Consider the following 22,497-nt stretch of genomic DNA (forward strand, 5'->3'; position numbering starts at 1 on the left):
ACAAAGCTGATAAAGCCTGTAGAGTGAAAAGGTTGTGGCTGGTTCACAGCATGCAGACTGAAGGAGGTCTGTTTATCCCTCTGTGGCTGATGTGGGTGTCATGGAGAAAATGAAAAGCCAAAGCTACAATACGAGACCAACATTAGTGTTGCAGCCACTCAGATTTCACTTAAGCGCCACATCCTCTGGAATGCTGCCAATGGTGTATCAGTGATGTGAAGGATGATGAATGCAGTATTATAGGTTCTTAGCTCTATGCAACTTATGATGATGGGCGGGGTGAACAGTTCTTTTCTTCTAAGTCATATGACTTTCTGAGATGACATACAAGCCGGAGGTGAGACCCTTTCTGTGTCTCTGAACCTGTGTGCCCAGACCAGAACAAGCACAATGCTGAGAAAACACTGCTGAGAAAAATGTCAAAATGCCCAAAATCCAATACAAAAATAACTGGTATAGTGATATAATCACTTTGAGAAAGCTTTGGCCAAGCAACACTGTGTGAACCTTAACTACCGTACCAGACTGGCACAGCTACTTTGAGAAATGCACATCGCATTGACAGTACCACCCTGACAGCACAGGCCACTACTCTGAGTGGCAGGTTGAATTGGTTGTGGGACCTCAAGACAAAATGGACATGAAGGTTTGACTCATCCACACAGTTCCTGAGGGGGTGGGAGAGCCTGCCTTTAGCCACCCACAGCAGGGCTAGAAAGGGGGCTGAGACCCCCAGCACAGTGTTTCTTAAAGGGGGCAATCCTTCTAACACACACACACAATATCCACAACCACTTGTCCCAAGTGGGGTCACAGGGACCCAGAGCCTAACCCAGCAACAGAGGGTGCAAGGCTGTAGAGGGAGGAGGCACTCTCCGGACAGGACACCGGTCCAACACAAGGCACCCCAAGCAGGATTTGAACCCCAGCCAAACCCGCTGCGCCACCATGCCCCCATCCTTCTAACCATTACCAGTAATTCCTATAGCAGTAAGATCAGACAGATCCCTTGGGGAAGGTCTAGTAACAGGGTTCACACACTTTGTCAAAGTGTGCTAAATTTGTGCTTACAGATTATCATAATTTGCTTTCGAGGTTTAGCTTTTATCATATTTGCTGATCAGGCATTTAGGAAGAACAGTACACTACAGTCTTAAATTATATTATAGGCAACCCAGGGTTCTACGGCTGCATTTCTTAAACCCTGGGCTCTTTTTCTGCTTGTACAAAGCTCTGTTGTACAGAAAATATGCTCCTCCCATCCGAGCCCAACTAAACCCAATCCAAAACCACCGTCTCTCAACTAAATGCATTGTTCCCGTTTTCTTTTTGCAATAGAAACACAAAGGACAACAAATTTACACACTGAATGGATCTTGCCACAGGACTGGACTGACATGTGTAAGGATAAAAAAACATTGCAAAAGAAACCATGGATGGTGAAATTGAAATTGCTGTCTTATGCTTGTGGGCAGTCAGCTTTTAGTACAAGCTTTAAGGACATAAATAAAAAATGTTTTAAGATGTGTGTAATTTCTTAAATTCATAATCTCATGCTAAATATTAGAGACTAAGATGTGAAAACTGGATGAAACTTTTACATTCTTGCAAGTGGTCACAAACACAGTTTTTTAAAGACAAATAGGAGACCTGCAATGGAATTTAATCATCACCTGTTTTAACACAGCAGACCATTCCAGCCACTTACTCCAAAAACTTCATGAAAAATTAACTCGGAAAATCATCTGACCAACACTGAAAATTCTTAGAGAGGGTGGTGGCCCTGTGCCTGGAAGTAGATTATATTTCAAGAAGGACTCTCACTAGCCCTTCCCTGGAAGCAGTATATGCACAGCAGAAGATGAAGCAGGATACATTCTGGAGGGAATAGCAGAACACTGCTACAGCCAAGTACCTGTCCAGGCATCATTCCTGGACTTTCAGTCTTGGACTAGGCCATTAAATTGGGAGACGCTGGGAATTTATTCGAGCCTATTAAGATGGAGACAAAGGAACATTTCTCTGTCCTTTCATATAATTGGAAAAATCTCTTAGAGAGGTGGGAATCAAACCAGCAACCTTTAGAGCCAAAAGCAAGAGGCCTTACCACAACACTACCAGCTATACCATTAGTATATGGTGAAAAAGCAGTGGGAAAAGGACACAGCCTTGCAGTGCTGATGGTAATGGGGTCTGACCTGTGTTTCCCAAACCACACATAATATCTATCAGAAACATACTGATCCAGTGACGGATAGAATCAGGGAGCTTTAGGTGGAACAGTTCCTCCTGAAACGAACATATGATGACCATATTGCATGTTGCAGAGCTTAAGTCCACACGTAGTAACCTGAGATACAAACCAGGGCATTCGAGGCATTGAAGGACAAAATGTGAACCCATGTTAACTGCATTGTTTACTAGTTTATTGGCTCTATATGCAAATTGTTCAAGCAGAAAAATACAAGGCATTGAAAGCTCTTCATGACTACAGACATTTCTGCTAATGGTCTGTAGTTGTTCAGGACAGTGATTTTAGCCTCTTTGGGTTCATGAATAATGATAGAGGTCTAATGGGCAGGAACAAAGCTCAAGTCCAGGGATTAGTTAAATATATCACAGAAGACTGGAGAAAGTTAAGCAGAAAGCATCTGATAGTGTAGGGGTTGGACCTGCTGCCTTTGAACCTCAAGGGCATAGGTTCAGATCTGACCTCTAGTTGTAGTACCCTTGAGCAAGGTGTTTACCTTAACTTACTTCAGTAAAGTTACCTAGCTATGTAAATAATTGCAAGTAGTTAAGAGTGTAAGCTGCTTTAGAGAAAATGGTCATATAAATACAATTTGACAGCATACACTCTAGCCATTGTGGTTTTTTTGAGCTATGAACTTGACTGCTGAGTTTACTGAAGATTTGCCCTGGATCACCGAATAACATTTTTGTCTCTTACGGAAACCTTGAACTCTTTGACATTAAGCTACATGAACAGTTTTCTTACATATAAATTATTTTTAGATAATGTAAAAAAATTACACTGTCCCCAGCTGCACTAGTTGCAAAGTCAATTAATTTTTTCAGTAGAATTAAATAGAATGAGCTAAACTTCAGTGTCATGCATTTTTGCACTTTATTTTAATTGTTCCAATCTTAAAATCCAGATGTAAGTGCATGCATTTATATGGGGCACATGGATATTGTTCAGTTTTAGGCAATTTTGGACTCAGAAATGACTTCTTGCTATTGTAAAGCAGTAATATTAATATTTACAAAATAATTGCCGCTCTAATGGCCTTTTCCTTTATGGTTTAAAGAAAAATTTAGGGATGGATTTTTTACCAAGAGAGAATAGAGGAAGTGGTATAGTGTACTGTTATTCACCACTAAATTGAAACTGACCTATGAAAAAATCTTATGAACTTGAAATGTGTGCAAAAACTTTGGCATGGTATCCTGCCTCTTTTGTGTCTTTCTGGAATCGACTGTATAGTTTGCTACATCCCCAATATAATTTTTCAGTTTCAGTACTGAATCCTTCACGAAATATTCCCTACCTTAACAGCGGATCAAAAGTGTATGCTGTGGTTCGAAAAGCAAGGAGTGACGAACAACAAGCCAAGGGTGTGTGGCCTCAGTGAGATTCCACAAGTGGTTGTGGTCAGAGCTCCTGTTTTTATATTGTTTTTTAAATGTGGCATAGGGGGGTGCGGTGGCGCAGTGGGTTGGACCATAGTCCTGCTCTCTGGTGGGTCTGGGGTTTGAGTCACGCTGGGGGTGCCTTGTAATGGACTGGCATCCTGTCCTGGGTGTGTCCCCTTCCTCTCCGGCCTTACGCCCTGTGTTACTGGGTAGGCTCCGGTTCCCCGCGACCCCGTATGGGACAAGCGGTTCTGAAATGTGTGTAAATGTGGCACAAGTGAGTGTAATGAGTTTACATGCGGTCAATGCTGCACTCCCTGTAGTCTTCCAAGCTATTGGTTCAAAGTTGTGATAACAGCAGGTAATGAGTAAACCACACACACAGTCTGAAACCTGCACTCTTAGTGAGCCGGAGCTTAACCTGGCAACATGGGGCACAAGGCAGGAGGGGAAGGGGACACACCCAGGATGGGACACCAGTCCATCACAAGGCACCCCAAGCTGGGCTTGAACCCCAACCACACCAGAAAACAGGACCTGGCCAAACCTGCAGCACTACCATGCCCCCCATGAGTAAACTAGTATATTTGTATATTAAAACTTGTCTATTTTGAAACCAGTGTGCAGATCTCATTTGTGTTGACCCGTGTGTCTCCACACTCAGGTTTTAGAAAATCCGGTATTTACATGGAAGAGCTCTGTTTTCCCAACAGAGATAATCCATATCCTTAGAGTATGACTGCAAGTCAAACATTATGTGAAATATACAGGTTTAGAGAAACAGCATCCCTTGACATTGACTCATTTGCCCTTCAGTGTCACCTCTTCCAAACCATAAGCATTGGACTCTCAACAGAAAAGCTATGCCATTGTTTAGGCTGAGTTTGATATGAATATAAACCAATTAAAGCTTCCATTTCATTCCTACTACTAAGATTCATATCACTTTGCAGTATTATTGCAAAGATGGAAACATATCTTCAGCATTTTCACTTCTAAAATGATCATTGATTTTCAACTCAGTGAGCTTGTGTACTGGTAAAATAAAAGAGTGAGATTAATATATAGTGTACTAATGCTTAAACTTCTTCTTCAGAACCGCTTGTCCTATACGGGGTCACGGGGAACCGGAGCCTACCCGGTAACACAGGGCGTAAGGCCGGAGGAGGAGGGGACACACCCAGGACGGGACGCCAGTCCATCGCAAGGCACCCCAAGCGGGACTCGAACCCCAGACCCACCGGAGAGCAGGACTGCGCTACCGCACCCCCATGCTTAAACTTATTTTGTATAATTTTTTTATTCTACTGGAAATACAAGGATTAGCTGAAACAGATCAAGCAATATGCTTAATCAAACAGGGAGCTGATATAAATATTTTTAAGAATTTGTAAAAAAAAAATTTGAATGCGAGTCCAAAAATTAAAGTTTAAAGTTTAGTGGAAATGATTTGTATAGAAATGCAAACCCACACATTAAAGTAAATATTTGGAAACACATGTAAGTTGCATAAGTAATATAATTCTGCAAATTACTTTTAATTAATAATAGAAACAATACAGGCACTTTAATGCCTCACAAAGGCCAAAACCACAGTATAAGATAAAAAATTGATATGTTAACATGTAAATTCAAAGATTTAAATTAAGGGTACCATGGACATGAGTAAACAAAGTAAGAAGTGTAATTGTCACATATACCCTGTGTAACAATGGTTTCTAAAAAGGGTAGGGATAGTTGCACTCCACATTGTGACTGGATGGGCCTTTTCAGGGTGTGTCAGAGTATAGCTCAGCTCTGCACTTTCTTCAAACCCAGCGCCATCAGACAAGCAAACACTGTCAGCACCATCTTGGGCTTAACCTCCACCAGGTCCTCCGGTAGAGCGTACACTTTTGCCCCAATTTTACGGCACACTGAAATGGCATACCTGCATCAGAATGATGATAAAAAGGAAGAAGCAGCAGTTTTAATGAAAGAGGCACCAGCAAACCCCTGCATGACCATGAACAAATACATACATACATACATACATACATACACACACTCACACTCTGAAGCTGCTTGTTCAGAGCAGGGTCACAGCGAGCCAGAGCCTAGCCCGGCAGCGCAGGGCATAGGGCTGGGAGGGGACACACACACCCAGGATGGGACGCCAGTCCATCGCACAGCACCCCAAGCTGGACTTGAACTCCAGCCCCACCAGAGAGCAGGACCTGATCAAGCCTGCTGCGCCACCGCACCCCCCCCCCCCCACATAAAGAACTCTTTCATTTTAAACAAACAGGGACAGCAGACTGAAGTCATATTGCCTTGCTACTAATACACTGACAAAACCAAAAACACATGTATATTGGTCTGAAGAATCTTACTTAGCATTGTTGATCTTATCATCTTCTTCAATGTCTTCTCTCTTCACCATCTCTGCTTTGATTGCACTGGGGGCGATGGTGTCAATCAGATCAATCACTGGGAGGCTTGTGCTGATCGATTTGTCCTGAAATAATTGATGCATTTCCAGAAAAGTGTGACTTTGGAGTTTGAATCCCTTTTTGAGTATTAGATTCCCAAATTGCTGAACTCACACTTAATTGCTGCATCAAACATAAAGCATGTCTATTTAACAGAAAAACAATTGTGATTCAATAATGAACCCAAAGGGACACACCCACACAGTATTCAGTATTAGAGTTTATGGCTGGTTCGCCTACCTTGAAGCTGGAAATTAACGTGTCCTTTTTGCCTTTCTTTAGTGTGCAATTCACCCACTGGATGATTACTTGATCGTTCACTTTTTCACCATCTCCAAGGTCGGACAGCACCTTCAGCGTGTACCTTCACGAGGAAAGGGCACAAATGCGAGCATAAACGCATAATAGGAGGTGGTAATGTGAATACAGCAGATTCTTGGGGCAACTCTATTATGAATGCTGCTTTTACCCTGTGGGTTCAGTAGTAACTGTCATTCTTTGGAAAACATTGCATACCTCCTCATGAGCTGCCACACCAGGGCCAGTGTGTGCATCTCACTCCCTTCGTTGATGTTAACTCCTCCGATCCCCACCAGGGAGAACTTGGCTTCTTGCTTTGCTAGCTCAACTGCATAGCTGCAGTTCTCCAACTAAATAAACAGACAACAGACCTTATAAATGACAGGCTCTATGCAAGGCTCATGTCTTACGTCTCATTGTCTGACCACTGTCTCAGGGTACTCAGGGTATATGGGGTACTCATTAATTTAGACAGTTACATATTTATTTCAGGATTTACTTTCAATAACTTTTGAAAGCATTGTGAAGCTTTCCTCAGCAGCTTTGTAACCAAATATCTTAAACACCACATGATCAGATGCTGCTGAGACCGAGTTGGTACTTTTGGGCTTTGGATTCAACATGCTGTGTCAGACATTTACATAAATTAAAAAGGAGCAGTGGTTTTTATAGAAAAACTGGCCTTTTTCATGTTGCTTCCTAAGGCTGGGTAGGGGGGCCTGTTGACTTTTTTGTAGTCTACAGGGATCTGGATTCGGTCATACAGCTGAAATATGACCAAGGCATCCACCAGGTCACTGTAGCAGCAAGAAAAACATTTCACAGGACTAGTACAATATGTCAACCAAAAAACAAAATTAGTTGCAGGATAATTAAAGAAACAGCTAAATATGGGAAATATGTATGGGACAGATACATATTTTGTAGTGTCAGCTACAAAATGTGGATGATGAAGACAATAGGCACTGCACCGGTACAAGTGGTTGACATGTGGTGTCACTCCCAAAGAGTTCATCCAGTTCCGGAATGTTCTTTCTTCTCTGGTCTCCCCTAGAAGGATAAGACTTTGTTATCAGACCTGAAATTCTTTCACAGTTGGAGACAGAAACCTCTCTTTTATCTTGTAATTCTATCCATATGTTGCTATTTTGTTCCAAAGCCGCAGATAAAAATAACGCTGTGAGATGTTAATGTATGTAATGTGAAATATGCAATTAGTCTTCAAGTCTTATGTATTGACCATAGTCCTGCTCTTCGGTGGGTCTGGGGTTCGAGTCCCACTTGGGGTGCCTTGCGACGGACTGGCGTCCTGTTCTGGGTGTGTCCCCTCCCCCTCTGGCCTTGCGCCCTGTGTTTCCAGGTAGGCTCCGGTTCCCCGCGACCCTGTATGGGCCAAGCGGTTCTGAAAATGTGTGTGTGTGTGTCTTATGTATTTTTACATTTATACTGTAGCATATGAGCAACATATAGTGTAGAGATTAAGGACAAATCCTTAATGTCCTTACTTTCTATACTACCACTAATTCCTAATTCTGATTTCTACCACTAACCTTCAAGTTTACATAGATTTTGTAGAAACAACGGTAAATCAGTGTAAAAGCTAGGAATGAATGTCAAATCGTGTGCTTTAGTACAAAGCATCAGTTTGTACTGAAATATGGTTTGACTTAGACATCTCTCATGGCTTCAGTAAGTAAATTATTTAGTCTGTCTGAGAGCAATTATGGCATCTTTTAGTAGCAATTTTAAGAAATTGCATATTGTTCTATGATGTACAGCTCAGGATTTACATTTTTTTCCAGCAATAGATTCTAAACTTTACTCAAATTTTATGGTCAGAGGGCAAACTGCTTTCTAGACAGAAAGCCCTGGGCTGAATTGTGTTGCTAAGAGCTTTTATCAAAATGTTACAAGTTACCTCATGGCAAAATAAGGAAATGGTTAATCATCTTGGTTTCATGTCACAATTATGTGTCATCACTTAGAGTTACTGTTTGCTATGGGCAGTGTCTGTAGTCTATGGAAATGAACTGTGTGTAGATATTGCGGGGGATGTCCAACGGGAAGTGGAAAACCATTCCAGGGAAAGGGTGACTGTGATGGCTCAGCTCTCCAAGGATTCAAATTACACGGGAGGCGGTACACTGAGTCCTCAACTTACAAACACAACTGGCACCAGAAGTCTCTTTGTTAGGATTTGTTTATAACATCATGTCACTTTTACCATGAAGTCCCAATCAATAAAAAGCTGAATAATACATATGTCGTTTCACTTAAGAATGAGTTAGGATCTGTAGAACCCTGAGAGAAATAAATATAAATATAATATATAAATAAAATAAATAAATAAAAACGTAATTCCATCCATTATCATTTATCAGTCACTGCTTGTCTGTTAAGCTTTATCCTGGAAAGGGCGTGAGACAGGATAAACCTCAGATATGGGGCAATCTTATTTAAAAGGTTATTCAAAAAATCTTTGATGTTGCAATAGTAAATAAAATACTTTTTAAGACTTTTCATGTTAACATTTTATTAATTTTGAGCTGTAAACACAGTGGAAGCCAGTTGAATGAATGTGGACCCTATTGCTCTCCCTTCCAGGTGCATTTTGCTCCTGTCTAACGGCGGGAAATTTAAAAAAATAGAATGCAACTAACCACAAATAAATGAACCGGGGGAATATTTGTCTCTTTGAAAATACATAACTCGAGTGTCCGTTGCACGAGAAACCAGTGTATATAAATTAACAAGTTAATGTTTTGCACTGTATGTACTGTACAATACACTGTGTACTGTACCTACACTGCTTAATTTTTATTGTATTATATTGTATTGTACTGTATTATCTATTTATCTACTGATTTACTGTATTTTTGTCAGGTCCACGCCCACAACTCAACCGACAACATCTGACTCTGCTCCAGCACCTGATTAACCGCTCACCCTTTAAAAGACCCTCCTCAGCTCCCATACCTTTGCGGAATCTCGTCAGGGACAACCGCCCTTCCTTGTGACTCCTTGCTCATAATGATCTCCAGTTCTCAGTTCATGTTCTCTCATTTTGACCCCTAGCTTTGTTCCTTGCTTTCCTAGAACTGGACAGGATGTTCCAGTGACAAAGTGCAAACTGTCACGAGAGGCCGAGAGAACCGGGATGGAAAGACCTAAGCGCGGAGTCATTCGTCTGGAGTCAGAGGATCAGGCAAGTTCTCAGTATCAGGGACAGGTGGAGGGTCGGTCGATCGGTGGTTGGGGTCAAAGTGGGAATCCATGGGCGAGGTCAGGAGATGAAGCAAAGAGTTGGTCGAACGGTGATCGGAGTTGAAACGAAGATCCGTGGATGTGGTTGAGAAACACAGCTAGGGGTCAAAACCGAAGAACGTGAACTGCAGATGCGTATGAGCGAGGAGTCACAAGGAAGGGCGGTTATCCCTGACGAGATTCCGCAAAGGTATGGGAGCTGAGGTCTTTTAAAGGGTGAGCGGTTAATCAGGTACTAGAGCAGGGTCAGGTGTTGTCGGTTGAGTTGTGGGCGTGGACGTAACAGTTATCTGTTTAAACTGTTTAATTTTTTTATTTTTATACTTAAATGTTGTGTTTTATATTGCTGTCTAAAGAACTCAGGGAGTACCGCTATAATTTTGTTGTATTGCACAGCAGTACAATGACAATAAAGTCTTCAGTTCAATTCAATAATTGCACAAAAAGCTGTTGTACCTCCACGTCTAGACTCAAGCACTTTTAATCACTTTTAAGCATGTGCAGGCCTACTTCAGCATCTAGCATGGACGTAAAGTAACTCCTGCTGGCTGAGGGCTCTACTGTGTCTGAATTGCACTGTCTCAGGGTGTTTCACGAGGTGGAGATCAGGTACCTTCAAGGAGAGCGGGGTCGATACTGTTGCCTGTGGGCTTGCTCAAAGCTGGGTACATGTTGAAGAGGTTGGCTACAAAAGCCATGTTCAGTTTCTGGTTCCCTGCCACCACATCCTGGGGGGTGACAAACTGCCTGCAGTCGAGGCGCGCTGCCTGCCTCAACATGAGCTCAGCCCGCTGCTCATCATCCCGTTCCTGAAGAAATCATGCTGCATGCTTAGAACATGTTCCAGTGGATGTTCGGGTCAACAATGGATGTTCTGCTGCCTAAAGAGGCCCTTTTGACATCTGTCTAAAGCATCCAACCCCCATCGCCCACTCTGAGAGATAATCATTCTGATCATCCCTTACACTGAATCCTGACATGTCAATTTCAATCTTCAGTTCATTCTCACTTCCTCCCTTGGGCGCAATCTGGTTGAGCAGGTGAAAATAGGCCTTGGAGTCCTGAAACATATCGAAGCGCACTTGTTACTATGCCCATCAACCACAGCCGAGGTAGGTGAGCGGACACCAGCAGACAGTCACGGCACCTTGATGTGGTCGCCGAAGTTACTGATCGGTTGCCAGCCAGCGTTCGCCAGGTGGAAGTTAACCCAGCGCAGAAGCAGGTCTTCAGGGGATGAGGAGAGCAGGTCGTCCATCTCCTCACCCTCACCCAGTAACGCGATCAGGGCTGCAAACACACACACAGATGTTTTCATAGATGACACCTGTTCTCATCCCTGTCTATTCACCTCTGGTTGCATTACCAAGGCGCTTGAATACAATTCATTATTATTATTGGTTCATTTAACTGACACTTTTCTCCGCTTTCTTTTGTCAGTGACTTACAGTGTTAAGCTGCTTACACGGATTTACCCATTTATTTACCCCTTTATACAGCAGAGTAATTTCTACTGGAGCATTTCAGCGTTAGTACCTTCTTCAAGGGTAATACAGCAGGATGGGGATTCAAACCTGGTTATCCTGAATGAGAGGCAATAGCTTAAACCACTACGCTTTCTGTTAGCCCTATTTCAATTTATTTTATGTCATATTAAAAATATAATGCATTCAATTAATAATAATATAACTGTAGACTGTAATAACAGATTATATCTTTAATCCATTTTTGCAAAGGCCAGTATGGCTAATCCCCCATTATCTTCGCTTGCAGTGATTACTGTTGTAAATATAAACATTTCTGATGTATAAGCAGGAGAGAAGTACACCAAGTTTTACCATAAGAAGTCGCTGTTAGACTGTTACGTATATTTTGTCCAGTTATTTGTTTTCTGTAATATTTTTTTCTTCCTATCACCCCCATGTTAATTTTTGTTTTTTTATTTGCTTATTTTCTGTTTTTGTTTTTGTGTGTACTTTTGTATTTGTTTCCCTTAGAATAAATTAAAAACGTATATTATGAGGGCAAGTAAAAAAATATCCGTATTAATATCTCTATTTTTTTTTTAAATATATTGCGGATACTTTTTGAATTTGGCTCATGTAATATATGCCGTGACCCTGATTTCGGAAAGTGGTTAAAGATGGTGAGTGTGTGAGTGAGTGATACAATATATTATAGAGTATAAAGGATTATCATAATTAACTAATTAAGAAATATGTTAATAACCTCATTATAATGGATACAATTCACTTATAACTGAACCATGCTTCACACACACCAAACAAAGAAGAACAAAGAAAACATGTCATATTTCCTGAGTTGCATCTGCGACAAAAACGTAATTCCTCACCTTCATTCCTGGAGATTTCAATGTCAGCAAAGAGACCAATTTTGATGATCTGCCAGAGCAAGCCTAACACCAGGTGTGGCTTTCCAGCCATCAGGTCCTGGGAGTCAATGTTGATGACTGTGCAGCCGATGGCAGAGGCAGAGTTAAGGGCCAACACCAGGTTTTCCTGTGGTGAGAGGAAGGAGAAGGGGTTCAACGGTCAAGCCTGGGTCGTATTTTGCGAAAGAAGGGTTCTCATTATCAGCATTGTTGACAGACTCATTTTTACAGCATACACAACTGCGCAGCTTGAGCACACGCAAAAGATTTTGTTCTGTACTGGCCACTAAGAGAAAATGGAGAGGACAAAATAATGATACCTGTCATGTCAGCAGTATTTTAAAAAAACGTGGCCAGTTTTCGTTCAGGTACTGCGCCAATTTCTCGTTTCTGAAAATCACGTGTCATTCCATAGTAAAAAAGGATGTACTTACAGTCATGGTAAATGTTGTTAGCTTCTTTTTGTTTATGACTCTTTCATCAATTGTGTCACTCTGGGATAAATTGATCATTTTGCTGCAAAAAGAGAGACAATGTATCCATTACACATACATGGTATAGGAAGTAAATTCCAAGATTGGATGCTGCATGACACTGTTGTGATTGCAAGTCAAAGATATTTTGTTGTATTTAATTATTTAGCAGTGTCACATGGTGGCCAGTCCCAGAATTCTTCATTAAGTCTCAGAACTTACTGACTGTGCCAGGCATCAACATGGTAATACATTACACTGATGTGGTACAATGTATAAATACTCAAAAGCTTCAAGTAAATTTGTTAGACTGTATTTTAGTTTCTAAAAATTTTAATTGTGTTTCTAGAGACAAAGTTAAGATATTGATGAGTTTTTTTTCTATTTACATGAATCATTTTCTGATTTAATAGAAACACTGTGAACGTGTTACATAAAGACTTCTGATACTAAAGTTCCACATATTCAACCATGGATGTTGAAAACACTGGACAATCTAATGCCAAAATGACTTTATTGTGGTGAGCACAGGTGAGTACAGCATGGTGAATAAACAGCTGCTCACCTTATGATAGACTAGAACTCCAGCTAGGTTGTAATGACTGTCATGAAGTGAAAATGAAACGGTGGCACCAAGCCCAGCACTGCCCGACGGATGAATTCAAAGGTTGCGATTGCCATCAGGTGCATTGTGTAGAGACAGCCTCGGCCGCTCCTCAGCATTACCAGAGCAGAATGCCGTCCTTCACAGACTTGAACAGGCTCTCGTTCTCAGGGTCCATAGGAAGCAGGTGTCCGCAGTCGGCGTCGTTGGCCAAGGCCTTGTTGATCCAGTTCACGAACGCCACCTTCTCCTCATCTGGATCAGAGTCATTGAAGCAGAAAACACATCTGTAGGCACTACCTTGGTTTTTGTTACTTCTTCAAATCCAGCTTGTTCAATGTTCATAGCTGGATATGCAGAAGCAGCTGAGATCAGGCTCAAAGGTATAACAGCGGAACTTTATATGGGACGTCTACGGTCAACCCTTTTCACAAACTGAAGACTTTTGCTAGTACACTGGACAACCGTGTATGGATTGCTTAACGACGCTCAATTCCTGGAGACTAGACATCCACACGTTCTCATCTGAATTGTTTCAGTACATCTGAGATGAGGCGGAAAGCAAAAAAAGCGGATATTCACAGTACCATCCTCAATTTGTGCTGACAGGAGGCTGGGAAAATCCAATTACCAGACCTACCTAGGCTGTAGAAATAAGAAAAAAAATCAATAATATTTCTTCCCTGAGCACCTTTAAAAATGGTTTGGCGCAGCAGCATTTTTATCTTCCGTGTCATTGACTCGTCCCTTGACACCTGGTTATAACAGACCTAACAGAAGTCCTCAGTGTGAAGAACTGACTGCACTCTCTAAACTGTGGCCACGGGTAATTAATGGCCAATTATGTACCCCTGTATATGGAATAAGGAACACTCTTGCAAGAAAACTGGCCATACCGGAGTAGGAGTGCTGGGTCCCTTCGCTGGAGATGCCTGAGGTGCCACCGAAGGATCGGATCCCGTCTCTTCTGGTAATGGCCTTCCGGAAGGACTCCCTCACCTCTTGGCTCTTCAGCTCTTGATACATCTGGTGTGGATCGGTGGACAGAAAGAATTCGGACTTTAGTTCACAGATCTGGTGATAGATCAGTTTCTGACCAAACTGTATTTTGATAGATAAAAATGTTACCAGTTCTGAAGGAAACCGCATTTCAGACAGTCTTGGAACAGAAATGAGAGACAAGTGTGTGGGAGGGACAGACATGACCTGTTCCGAGTCAACGTGGAGGTCACGGTGAGAGAGGGAGAGCACAGGAATTTACCGACACAAACTCCTCAAAGCTGATCTTGTCGTCCTTGTTGGTGTCTGACGCCGCCATGAACTTCTCCACTATCTCGCGCACCTTGAAGCCAGGAAGTGAGAATCGGGCCTCCCTGAAGAGCTCCTGCAACTCAAAGTCGCTCACATAGCCGCTGTTGTCAATATCTGATGGGGAGAAAGACCTGTGTGAGCATCTGCAGCCTAATTCATCGGCGACACGTCACGCTAATAATAGAGCACCGAGGTAAAAAACTCCTGGCGCATGTCCTAGTGATAAAGCGTGGCTGATACGTTCGTTTTACACAGGCTGATTCCTTTATTGGATGCCATAAAGAATCTAAGATTAGGAACCTTCCTGAAAATTCTGCTAATGTTTGACATGTTGGTGCGCGTCTTGTGACCAGTAAATCTGTCACTGCGAGATGATCGGTCTCGCATTGAGCCTCAGAGTCTTTAAGCACGGTAAGCGCAGAATGAAAGGAAGCAGTGTTAACCGCCGCTGGAAATCCTGACCAATTTTGTCAAAAGCCTCCCTCAGCTCCTCCAGGTCCTCTCGCGAGATCTGCGTCACAGTGCTCTCCATGATTGATCTCCCTGTTCAGTACACCTGAAACGCACAGAACAAGGATGGCACATTTGTCCCAACCGAGCCAAGCGCGAAGGGCCACGCCCGTGCACGCACACCACGTGAACACATAGTGACAGGACATAGTAACAGGTGTACAGACAGTTTCTTGCAGAGTTACCCTGGTGTGCTTAAGCTGTCAGTTACTTAATATCAGGTGAGACCCAAGTTGTACACAACAGTGACCTAGTGACCTAAGACTGGCGTGAAATGAAGCAAAATGAATGACGGAAGAGTGATATTGTGTGCCGATCACAATATGTCCATAATATCTTCCGGCCCATTAGGACTGATGCGTCACTGTATGGTAAGAAGAGGAAATATGCAGTGGATGGCACAAGTAATTTGCATTTATTAATTCATCTGACACTTTTTGTCTAGTGACTAACAACGTTAGTTACTGACCATGATTTACCCATTTATGCAACAGGGTAATTTCTACTGGAGCAACTGAGGGTAACTACCTCGCTCAAGGGTAGTGCAGCAGTAGATGGGATTCAAACCTGGGTCCTTTGAGTTCAGCGGTGGTACCGCTAACCACTGCTCCTCCTGCTTTCCCAGATAACAGAAACAAACACTGCATTCTCCTGTACTAAAAAATTTCATCCATCATCACAGAAACCCCCCCCACCCCCCAGTCTACAGTTGCACGATACTGCAGTAAACAAAGAAGACGCATTTAAATCTCCATTGGGACAGGTACCTTGCTTTGAACTGTCCTTGTTTCCAAGTCCGTCAGTCATATAGAAATGGATCACTTCCAGCGCTTTAAATGCAGAAGTCTCCCGTGCGGCCCAAGAGTGACCGTCGGCTGGCTGAGGAGGAACCTGTGGCACGGTTAGTCAGGTAGGAGGACTTTGACCAGGCGGGCTGTGCTGTGGGCGTGGTGCGAGGGACAGCCTCGGCGTGGATCCAGAGTCATTAACCTGCTGCGCTTACTCAGTACTGTCACTTTATAACCTAGGGAAGAAAGTAAGGTAGCTGGGGGACGCATGCCACCTGGCCCCACCTGGCTCTTAGGGGAGGTGCTACCAAGTTGAATTTGACTCGCTGAGGCCGCTTGCCTGGTTTGTATGGTAAAGGAGGGTATGGAAGTGGTTCACCACGGATTTCTTCCATGCGTGTCTTTCGGGGCCAAACACAGGATGAACATGCAAACTCCACACACTCTGAGCTGGATATGAATCTGTGCCCTACTGAGCAGCTCAGGAGCTGCGAAACACTGGTTTTACTTGCTGCACCACTGTGCCACCAGGGCAAAAGTCAGCAGCTCAACAATGGCCGCAGCAAAGGGAAGTTCCCTTAGCAGAGCGGCCAGCCGACTCTCTGCATGCTAGCGTGGTAACAGACACATCACCTGCTTCTTCAGCCTACAGAGTCAATTCAATTCAATCTTATTTTTCTACAGATCACTGCACATTTCTGAAAGGAGTGAAAATAATGACGTGAAAGCCAACACTTTTATGGTCAATGAGATAGCTGCAGAGACGGGCTGGAAGCCAAGGGAGCAAATCAAGACAGGGCAGCTTTTTCAGCCGCTCCGCTTCTGTGACACCACGCAGTGTCGGTGCGCGGTGGCCGGAGGCCGGTATTCCGGTTCCGGCCCAGGGCGGGAGGTGGGGTAACGGGGGGAGACGCGCTCGGGAGACTGCCTGAGGACCGACGCCTAAGACAGGAGACAGACGGCAGCCAAGAGCATAACACCTGGCGGAGGGAAGGGACGAGCCAATTAAAGCCATTGCTGGAGGCAAAGTAATTAGCACCGGGGCAGCAGGTCCTCTGTCAGAGAACATGCTGGAAGCACCGCACTGGCGGAGCACGTCAGGAAGCAGATGTTTACTGAGCGAACGAGCATGTTTAGAACACGCAGGCTCCCGTTGGTGATACGTGCAGAAAATGGGCCAGTCGAGGATCGGACGTAACGTTTGAGCTGAAATGCTTCAGGAGAGAGCAGGAAGGAGAGCCGCCTTTATTTCTCAGAAAGACCGTTCCAGCTGCGCACGTGCATGAGAATGGAATGCGCTGCATGGAAGCCTCAGTTGCTGCGCTCTTCTCCATATTCACATGTATTCATTCAGCAGATGCTTTTCTCAAAAGTGATGCACACAGATTTTTAACTAGTGTTTAGCTGGCCCATTTATCCAAGGTCACTTACCGCGATAAATACACTGCACTGAACTCCCTACGGTCATTCATCTGTCTGTACAGCAGAGCAGTGTTACACACACACATACACGCACGAACACGGACACACACAGGCAACTCAGAGTCACCAATTCACCCGGACATATCTTTGGACCGCGAGAGGAAACCCACATAAACTCTACAAAAAGGCAAGGCACCAACTCTACCCGCTGTGCCGCCATGCCACCCATATACATATCATCCGAATGGATCAAAGGGTTAAAAGGTCATGCCCAAACTAGAACCTGAGCTGTTAGAGTACAACAGACAGATTATAAGTATATCACAAAGAAAAAACACATCCCGCTTAGAGACAATGCAGAGCAACGGTTTCTCACTATCCTTGCTCAAGGTTGGACATCTTGTACCATCAGCACAGATGAAAGTATCTCATTTACATTTATACATCTGGCTGACACTTTTCTCCAAAGCGACTTGCTGCGTTAAACACTTTACAACAATTAATGCATTTACACGGTGGGGTAACTTGTACCGCATCAGCTCAGGTTGTGTACCTTGATCAAGGGTACTGCGGCAGGAGCACGGATTTGAACACAGGTCCTTTGGCTACGAGGCAGCAGCCGCGTTCGCTATGCTTCCTGCTAACCTTGCAGACGTACAATTTCTAAAAGGTGACCTCCCCCAGACAAAACAGATATGGTCTTTCATGAAAAACTGTAATACAATAATCAGCTTACCAGCACGGCTGAACTTCGGAGAGGTTAGTGAGCAGCGGTCTTACCTCCCTTCTTTGAGGTAGCAAAGAGTGGGATACCGCAGAAACAGCTACCAAACACCTCCTGGAAACCCCTAAAAGGGGCTGATTCTTCCGTGCCGCAGGGGCTCGGTCACTTTCTCCAGCAAACACGGACTCTCACCACAGTGGAAGTTCACTTTTGGGGCAATATTGGAGGCCTTCAGCCTCCCTGCAGCTGCCATGGCAAACACCCTGCATTATTGATGGGCTGAGGGTGGGATACGGTTACCCTCCATTCAATGGGGCGGCCGCCAAATGGCATCTGCTCCTAAGATGTATTCCTACCCGCACCACCCCGTCCTTACCAACTAGCTTACCTGACTCCGTGCTGCCCGATAATCAGTCATCCATTTACCAACAATGCTGAAAAGAAGTGCCTCTATGATGCTCACCTTTTACTCCACAGCAGGTGTGGTGCTGCTGGGCCTCTGCTTCACACACCATAGTTGGAAGCTATCAGAGACACGCGGTATGTGTGGAGAGCCTCGCCTGGGCAGTTCTGTGGGCAGCGCTCTGTTTGTGTGGGTGATACAGATGATTCTGTCTACAGCATCCTGGCAGTGCAGTGGCTCAGCAGGTAGCGCTGGTGCCTCCCGGAATCTGGGCTGCGCGACTGCGTATAGACTTGAGCCCTGCTCATTTTCTGTATTGTTCGCATGGTCTCCCCATGTCTGTGTGAGTTATTTCCCAAAGGTACATTTTGTGTGGATGGGTGACTCTAAATAGCCCCTAGCGTGTGAGTGTGTGTGCTACGTTGCTTTGCTGTATAAATGGTTGAATGACTGTGGGGAGTTTAAAGTAGTGTATCTAGCTCCGTATGTCACCTTGGATAGAGCTGTCAGCTAAATACTGCTCAAAAATCACACAGAAAATCATCTGTTACACAGACATGTAATCATATCCACCTGAAAATCACATCGCTTGTCCGTCAACGACATGTCGAAAACACTAAAGACACTAAACGGAAGGAAAGCACTGAGAGACAGTGATGCAAACCTAACCAGAGGAGTCCGGGAACACTTCCGAGGGTGGAGATGACCTCACCATGTCCAGCTGGGGCTCAGAGCAGCTGAGTCTTCGCTGACGGCCGGGGGGAGTGTCCATGCTGGGCGGTCCGCTTGATTACCCTCCAATGCGGCAGGTACAGAGTCGTTCCGAAGTGGGAAATCGATGAGCGGGGCAACTGTGAGGGGCTGCAGGCTGGGTACTGGGTGAGGGTGTGTCTCCACCGAGACAGGTGGTTCACGCTTCTGTGCTCAGGTGTCCAAAGGGCTTTTAGAGCAGCATCGCCAAGCGCTGATGGAAGGAGAAATCCTCAGCCTTCCTGCCTTTTGCTCCTGCTTGCCTGCTTGTTCACCCCCCCCACCCCCACCCCACAACCCACACGCACGCACACGAAATGTACCTAGTGTCGCTCTCCTAGTTACTGCATCTCCAGTAGCTCAAGGGTTTCCATGTGGGAGGTCACCAGCCTGGAGAGTTGGCAAGGGACTCCTTAATCCCACCCCACGCCACCGGGCTGCTGATTGGTAACATAACGTGGGCCAATCCCCAGTCCACTGCAAGCACTACTTACTGGGTGGTCATGTGCTCCACAAAGTTTAGGAAGCGCTTGCAAAATTGCACACGCACCTTTACAGGTGCCATTTAATTTTGTTTAAAGCTGTGTAACATAATTACTTGCTGGACACCTCTGTACATTGTTATATATAAATTGTAAGTTTATCCATGTACACAGCTGGATTTATACTATTATTAACCTTTTTTATCTGACACCCTATTCCAAGGTGATTTACATTGTTAGATAATAAGCTTTACAGTGATTTATCCATTTATACAGTAGGATCCAGGATGGTCACCTTGAAATGGGTATTACAGCAAGAGGGGGATTCAATCCCACGACCTTGAAATTGTAACAGGACAGCAAGTGCTAACTGCAGTCGTTCCATTTCACCTCCGATTGGACTCTGGGAGAGCTGTCTTGTTGAATATAGTACACAACATATATTTTTCTCTTGGAATTTGAACTTGCAAATTTTGTTCAAGAGTCCACTTCCTTCATATTTGCTCAGGCACCGTCCGCTCGCCTACCAGAATTTAATCGGCAACGCCGATCGTAAAATAACAGTAAACCATATTGTTACAACACTGCTGCATTCTAATCCCAGAGGCTGATGTCAGATCCACTTTGAATTGATCCATTAAAAGCTATCTATGAAAATATCATGCAAACGCAGAATCAGTCGGTTTCAAAGAGAACACTGTTTTAAAGGAACCATAAAATTAAGCTTTGTCATACTGATGTATTTAAATTAATTTTTGTACAGTACCCTTCTTAACAATAACCTCCAGAGCTCCAGCAACAGAGGTCTGAAAAGAGTCACAGACAACAAGGAAAAACAGCTGTACACTTTAAAAAACAGTTGGGAAGAAATAAAACTACAAAGGAGAGCATGGGACAAAAACTCTGTAGGGGTCCCAGGCAAAGTGGATGCCCCCCCTCCACAGTTAGAGGTAATATTGGCATTTTATAAGCAGTTTCAGGTGGCTGTACAGCCTCCCATTTCCTTCCCTCTTGTAGGTCTTGCTCAGACAGTGAGGAGGTCCCGCCAGATTTTTTGACTTGACTCAAGCGACCAAACATATTTTTTTCATTACACTTAACGGTGTTGTGCCCTTTTGCAAAACAAGTTATCTTACTAGTTTACAGCTGTTTCCAAAATAATACATAAGGCAAAACTTGTAAAGTTTCCAGAAAGGCAAGGCCATCTAGGGCAGAAAGAGACTGCTGCATCATTTAAATGATGACTCATTTTAAGATGAACAGTGGGAAGTATCAAGGGGGTGTGGTGGTGTAGCGAGCTTGACTGGGGCTTGCTCTACGGTGAGTCAGGGGTTCAAGTCCTACTTGGGTGTCTTGCCTGCGGTGTCCGTCCCCCTGTGTTGCTGGGTGAGGCTCTGGTTTGCTGCGACTCTGCTTGGGACAAGCAGTTTCAGACAATGTGGACTAGTAGAGTATCAGAATCAGAACAAGCTTTATTGCCAAGTATGTTCACACATACAAGGAATTTGTCTTGGTGACAGAAACTTCCACAGCACAGATAGAATGACAGTGACAAGACGCAGATATGAAGATAGAATATGTGAATGAAGGATAAAAAATATATAAAAATATGAAGTACCCAATATACAAAAATAGTCACTAGACATTGTATGTATGTACAGGCATGTTCTATACAAATGCAAGGGAACGTGAGTAAGACATGATGTGAAGCAGAAGTAGGAAGTAAATTAATACAAAAATGAGTATTATGCAAATCAATCCTATTTCTCAACTTGACGTCTGTCTTTTGGGTTTCTGATTTTTGACTGCCTTTTGTGGTAAGGCACGGGTGATTTTTTTTTAATCTAATGATATTCTGCAAAGCTTGATTACCCAAGGGGAGAACACAGCGCAGCCGAACAGATGGTCCAGGAAACCGTTATTCGAGCTCCTACTGCCCTCCAGTGGACAGAGAAGGTGGTGACGGTAAAAAAAAAAGTCACGAAACCTTACTGTCGTCGTCATCGCATGCAGCGGTGTAGTGGTTTATATCCAGATCGTTACTCACTGTCATCTTCTCAAACTATAGCATTCATTTACCACTTATAGAGGCAATTGCTTTTAATTATTATATATTTATCCTCTGAATTAATATTACGTCATGCATAGATTTGAAATTGATCGATGCAGTTGAGCCCTAGGATGGAATTACACCAGGTACGAGCATGGAGGTGTTCAGGGGGTGAACGCGACTCTGCGCATCTTTGATTATGAAGACTTTCATAGTAACAAAGCAACGACCGGCGAGGCCTCAGAGGACCGGGGTTGTGCGATAGGACGTGGGTTTGAATAGAGAGATAGGTTCCCTCTGGGTAAAGTGGGGGTGCGATAGTGCAGTGGGTTGGACTGGGTCCTGCTCTCTGGTGGGTCTGGGGTTCGAATCCCACTTAGGGTGCCTTGTGACGGACTGTCCTCCTGGGTGTTTCCCCTCCAGCCCTTTGCCCTGTATTGCTGGGTTAGGCTCTGGCTCTTTGTGACCCCCGTATAGGACAAGCAGTTCTGTGTTTACATCACATTTCAAACTAAAGTGCCTTATGTTAAGTAGTTACTGTGCTTGAAGTTGGAGGTGGGATTCAAACCAGCATCCTTTGCTTGCAAGATAGTAGCTCTCACCACTGCTGCCCGTAGCAAGAGTTCACACAGTTCACCATCAAATTAGTTTCCTTAAGGTGCTCTGGTTTCCTCCCACAGTCTGAAGACCTGTGTCAGGAGAACTGGTGACCCTATAGTGTGTGTGTATGTATGAGTGAGTGATGGACTGACGTCCCGTCCAGGACGCACTCTGCCGCGGCACACCCTGTGCTTCTGGGATCTGCTTCACCACTGTCACTTTACATTACAAAAGCTTTGTGAGTGAGTTGATCACTGGGAAATAGAAATTGCTAGCATAGAGGTTGGTTAGAGCTGCTACGTTTAAAACCGAAAATC

The 22,497-nt window shown here is 44.0% G+C and overlaps 1 protein-coding gene across 1 annotated transcript; it reads right to left on the minus strand.

Annotated features, from left to right (window-relative positions):
• Window positions 1–5,373: 5,373 nt before the first annotated feature.
• Window positions 5,374–14,983, minus strand: pls1 (plastin 1 (I isoform)). Its single transcript, XM_018753352.1, has 15 exons — window positions 14,914–14,983; window positions 14,402–14,565; window positions 14,037–14,166; window positions 13,263–13,395; window positions 12,498–12,579; window positions 12,025–12,190; window positions 10,819–10,961; window positions 10,637–10,732; window positions 10,285–10,480; window positions 7,379–7,457; window positions 7,090–7,204; window positions 6,624–6,757; window positions 6,348–6,471; window positions 6,009–6,133; window positions 5,374–5,566 (listed from the first exon to the last, which is right to left on the minus strand). Exons 1-15 carry the CDS (start codon window positions 14,981–14,983, stop codon window positions 5,428–5,430), a joined length of 1,896 nt encoding a protein of 631 aa, XP_018608868.1. The 3' UTR covers window positions 5,374–5,427.
• Window positions 14,984–22,497: the final 7,514 nt, after the last annotated feature.

Source organism: Scleropages formosus, chromosome 3 (assembly GCF_900964775.1).
Source record: "Scleropages formosus chromosome 3, fSclFor1.1, whole genome shotgun sequence".
Lineage (NCBI taxonomy): Eukaryota > Metazoa > Chordata > Actinopteri > Osteoglossiformes > Osteoglossidae > Scleropages > Scleropages formosus.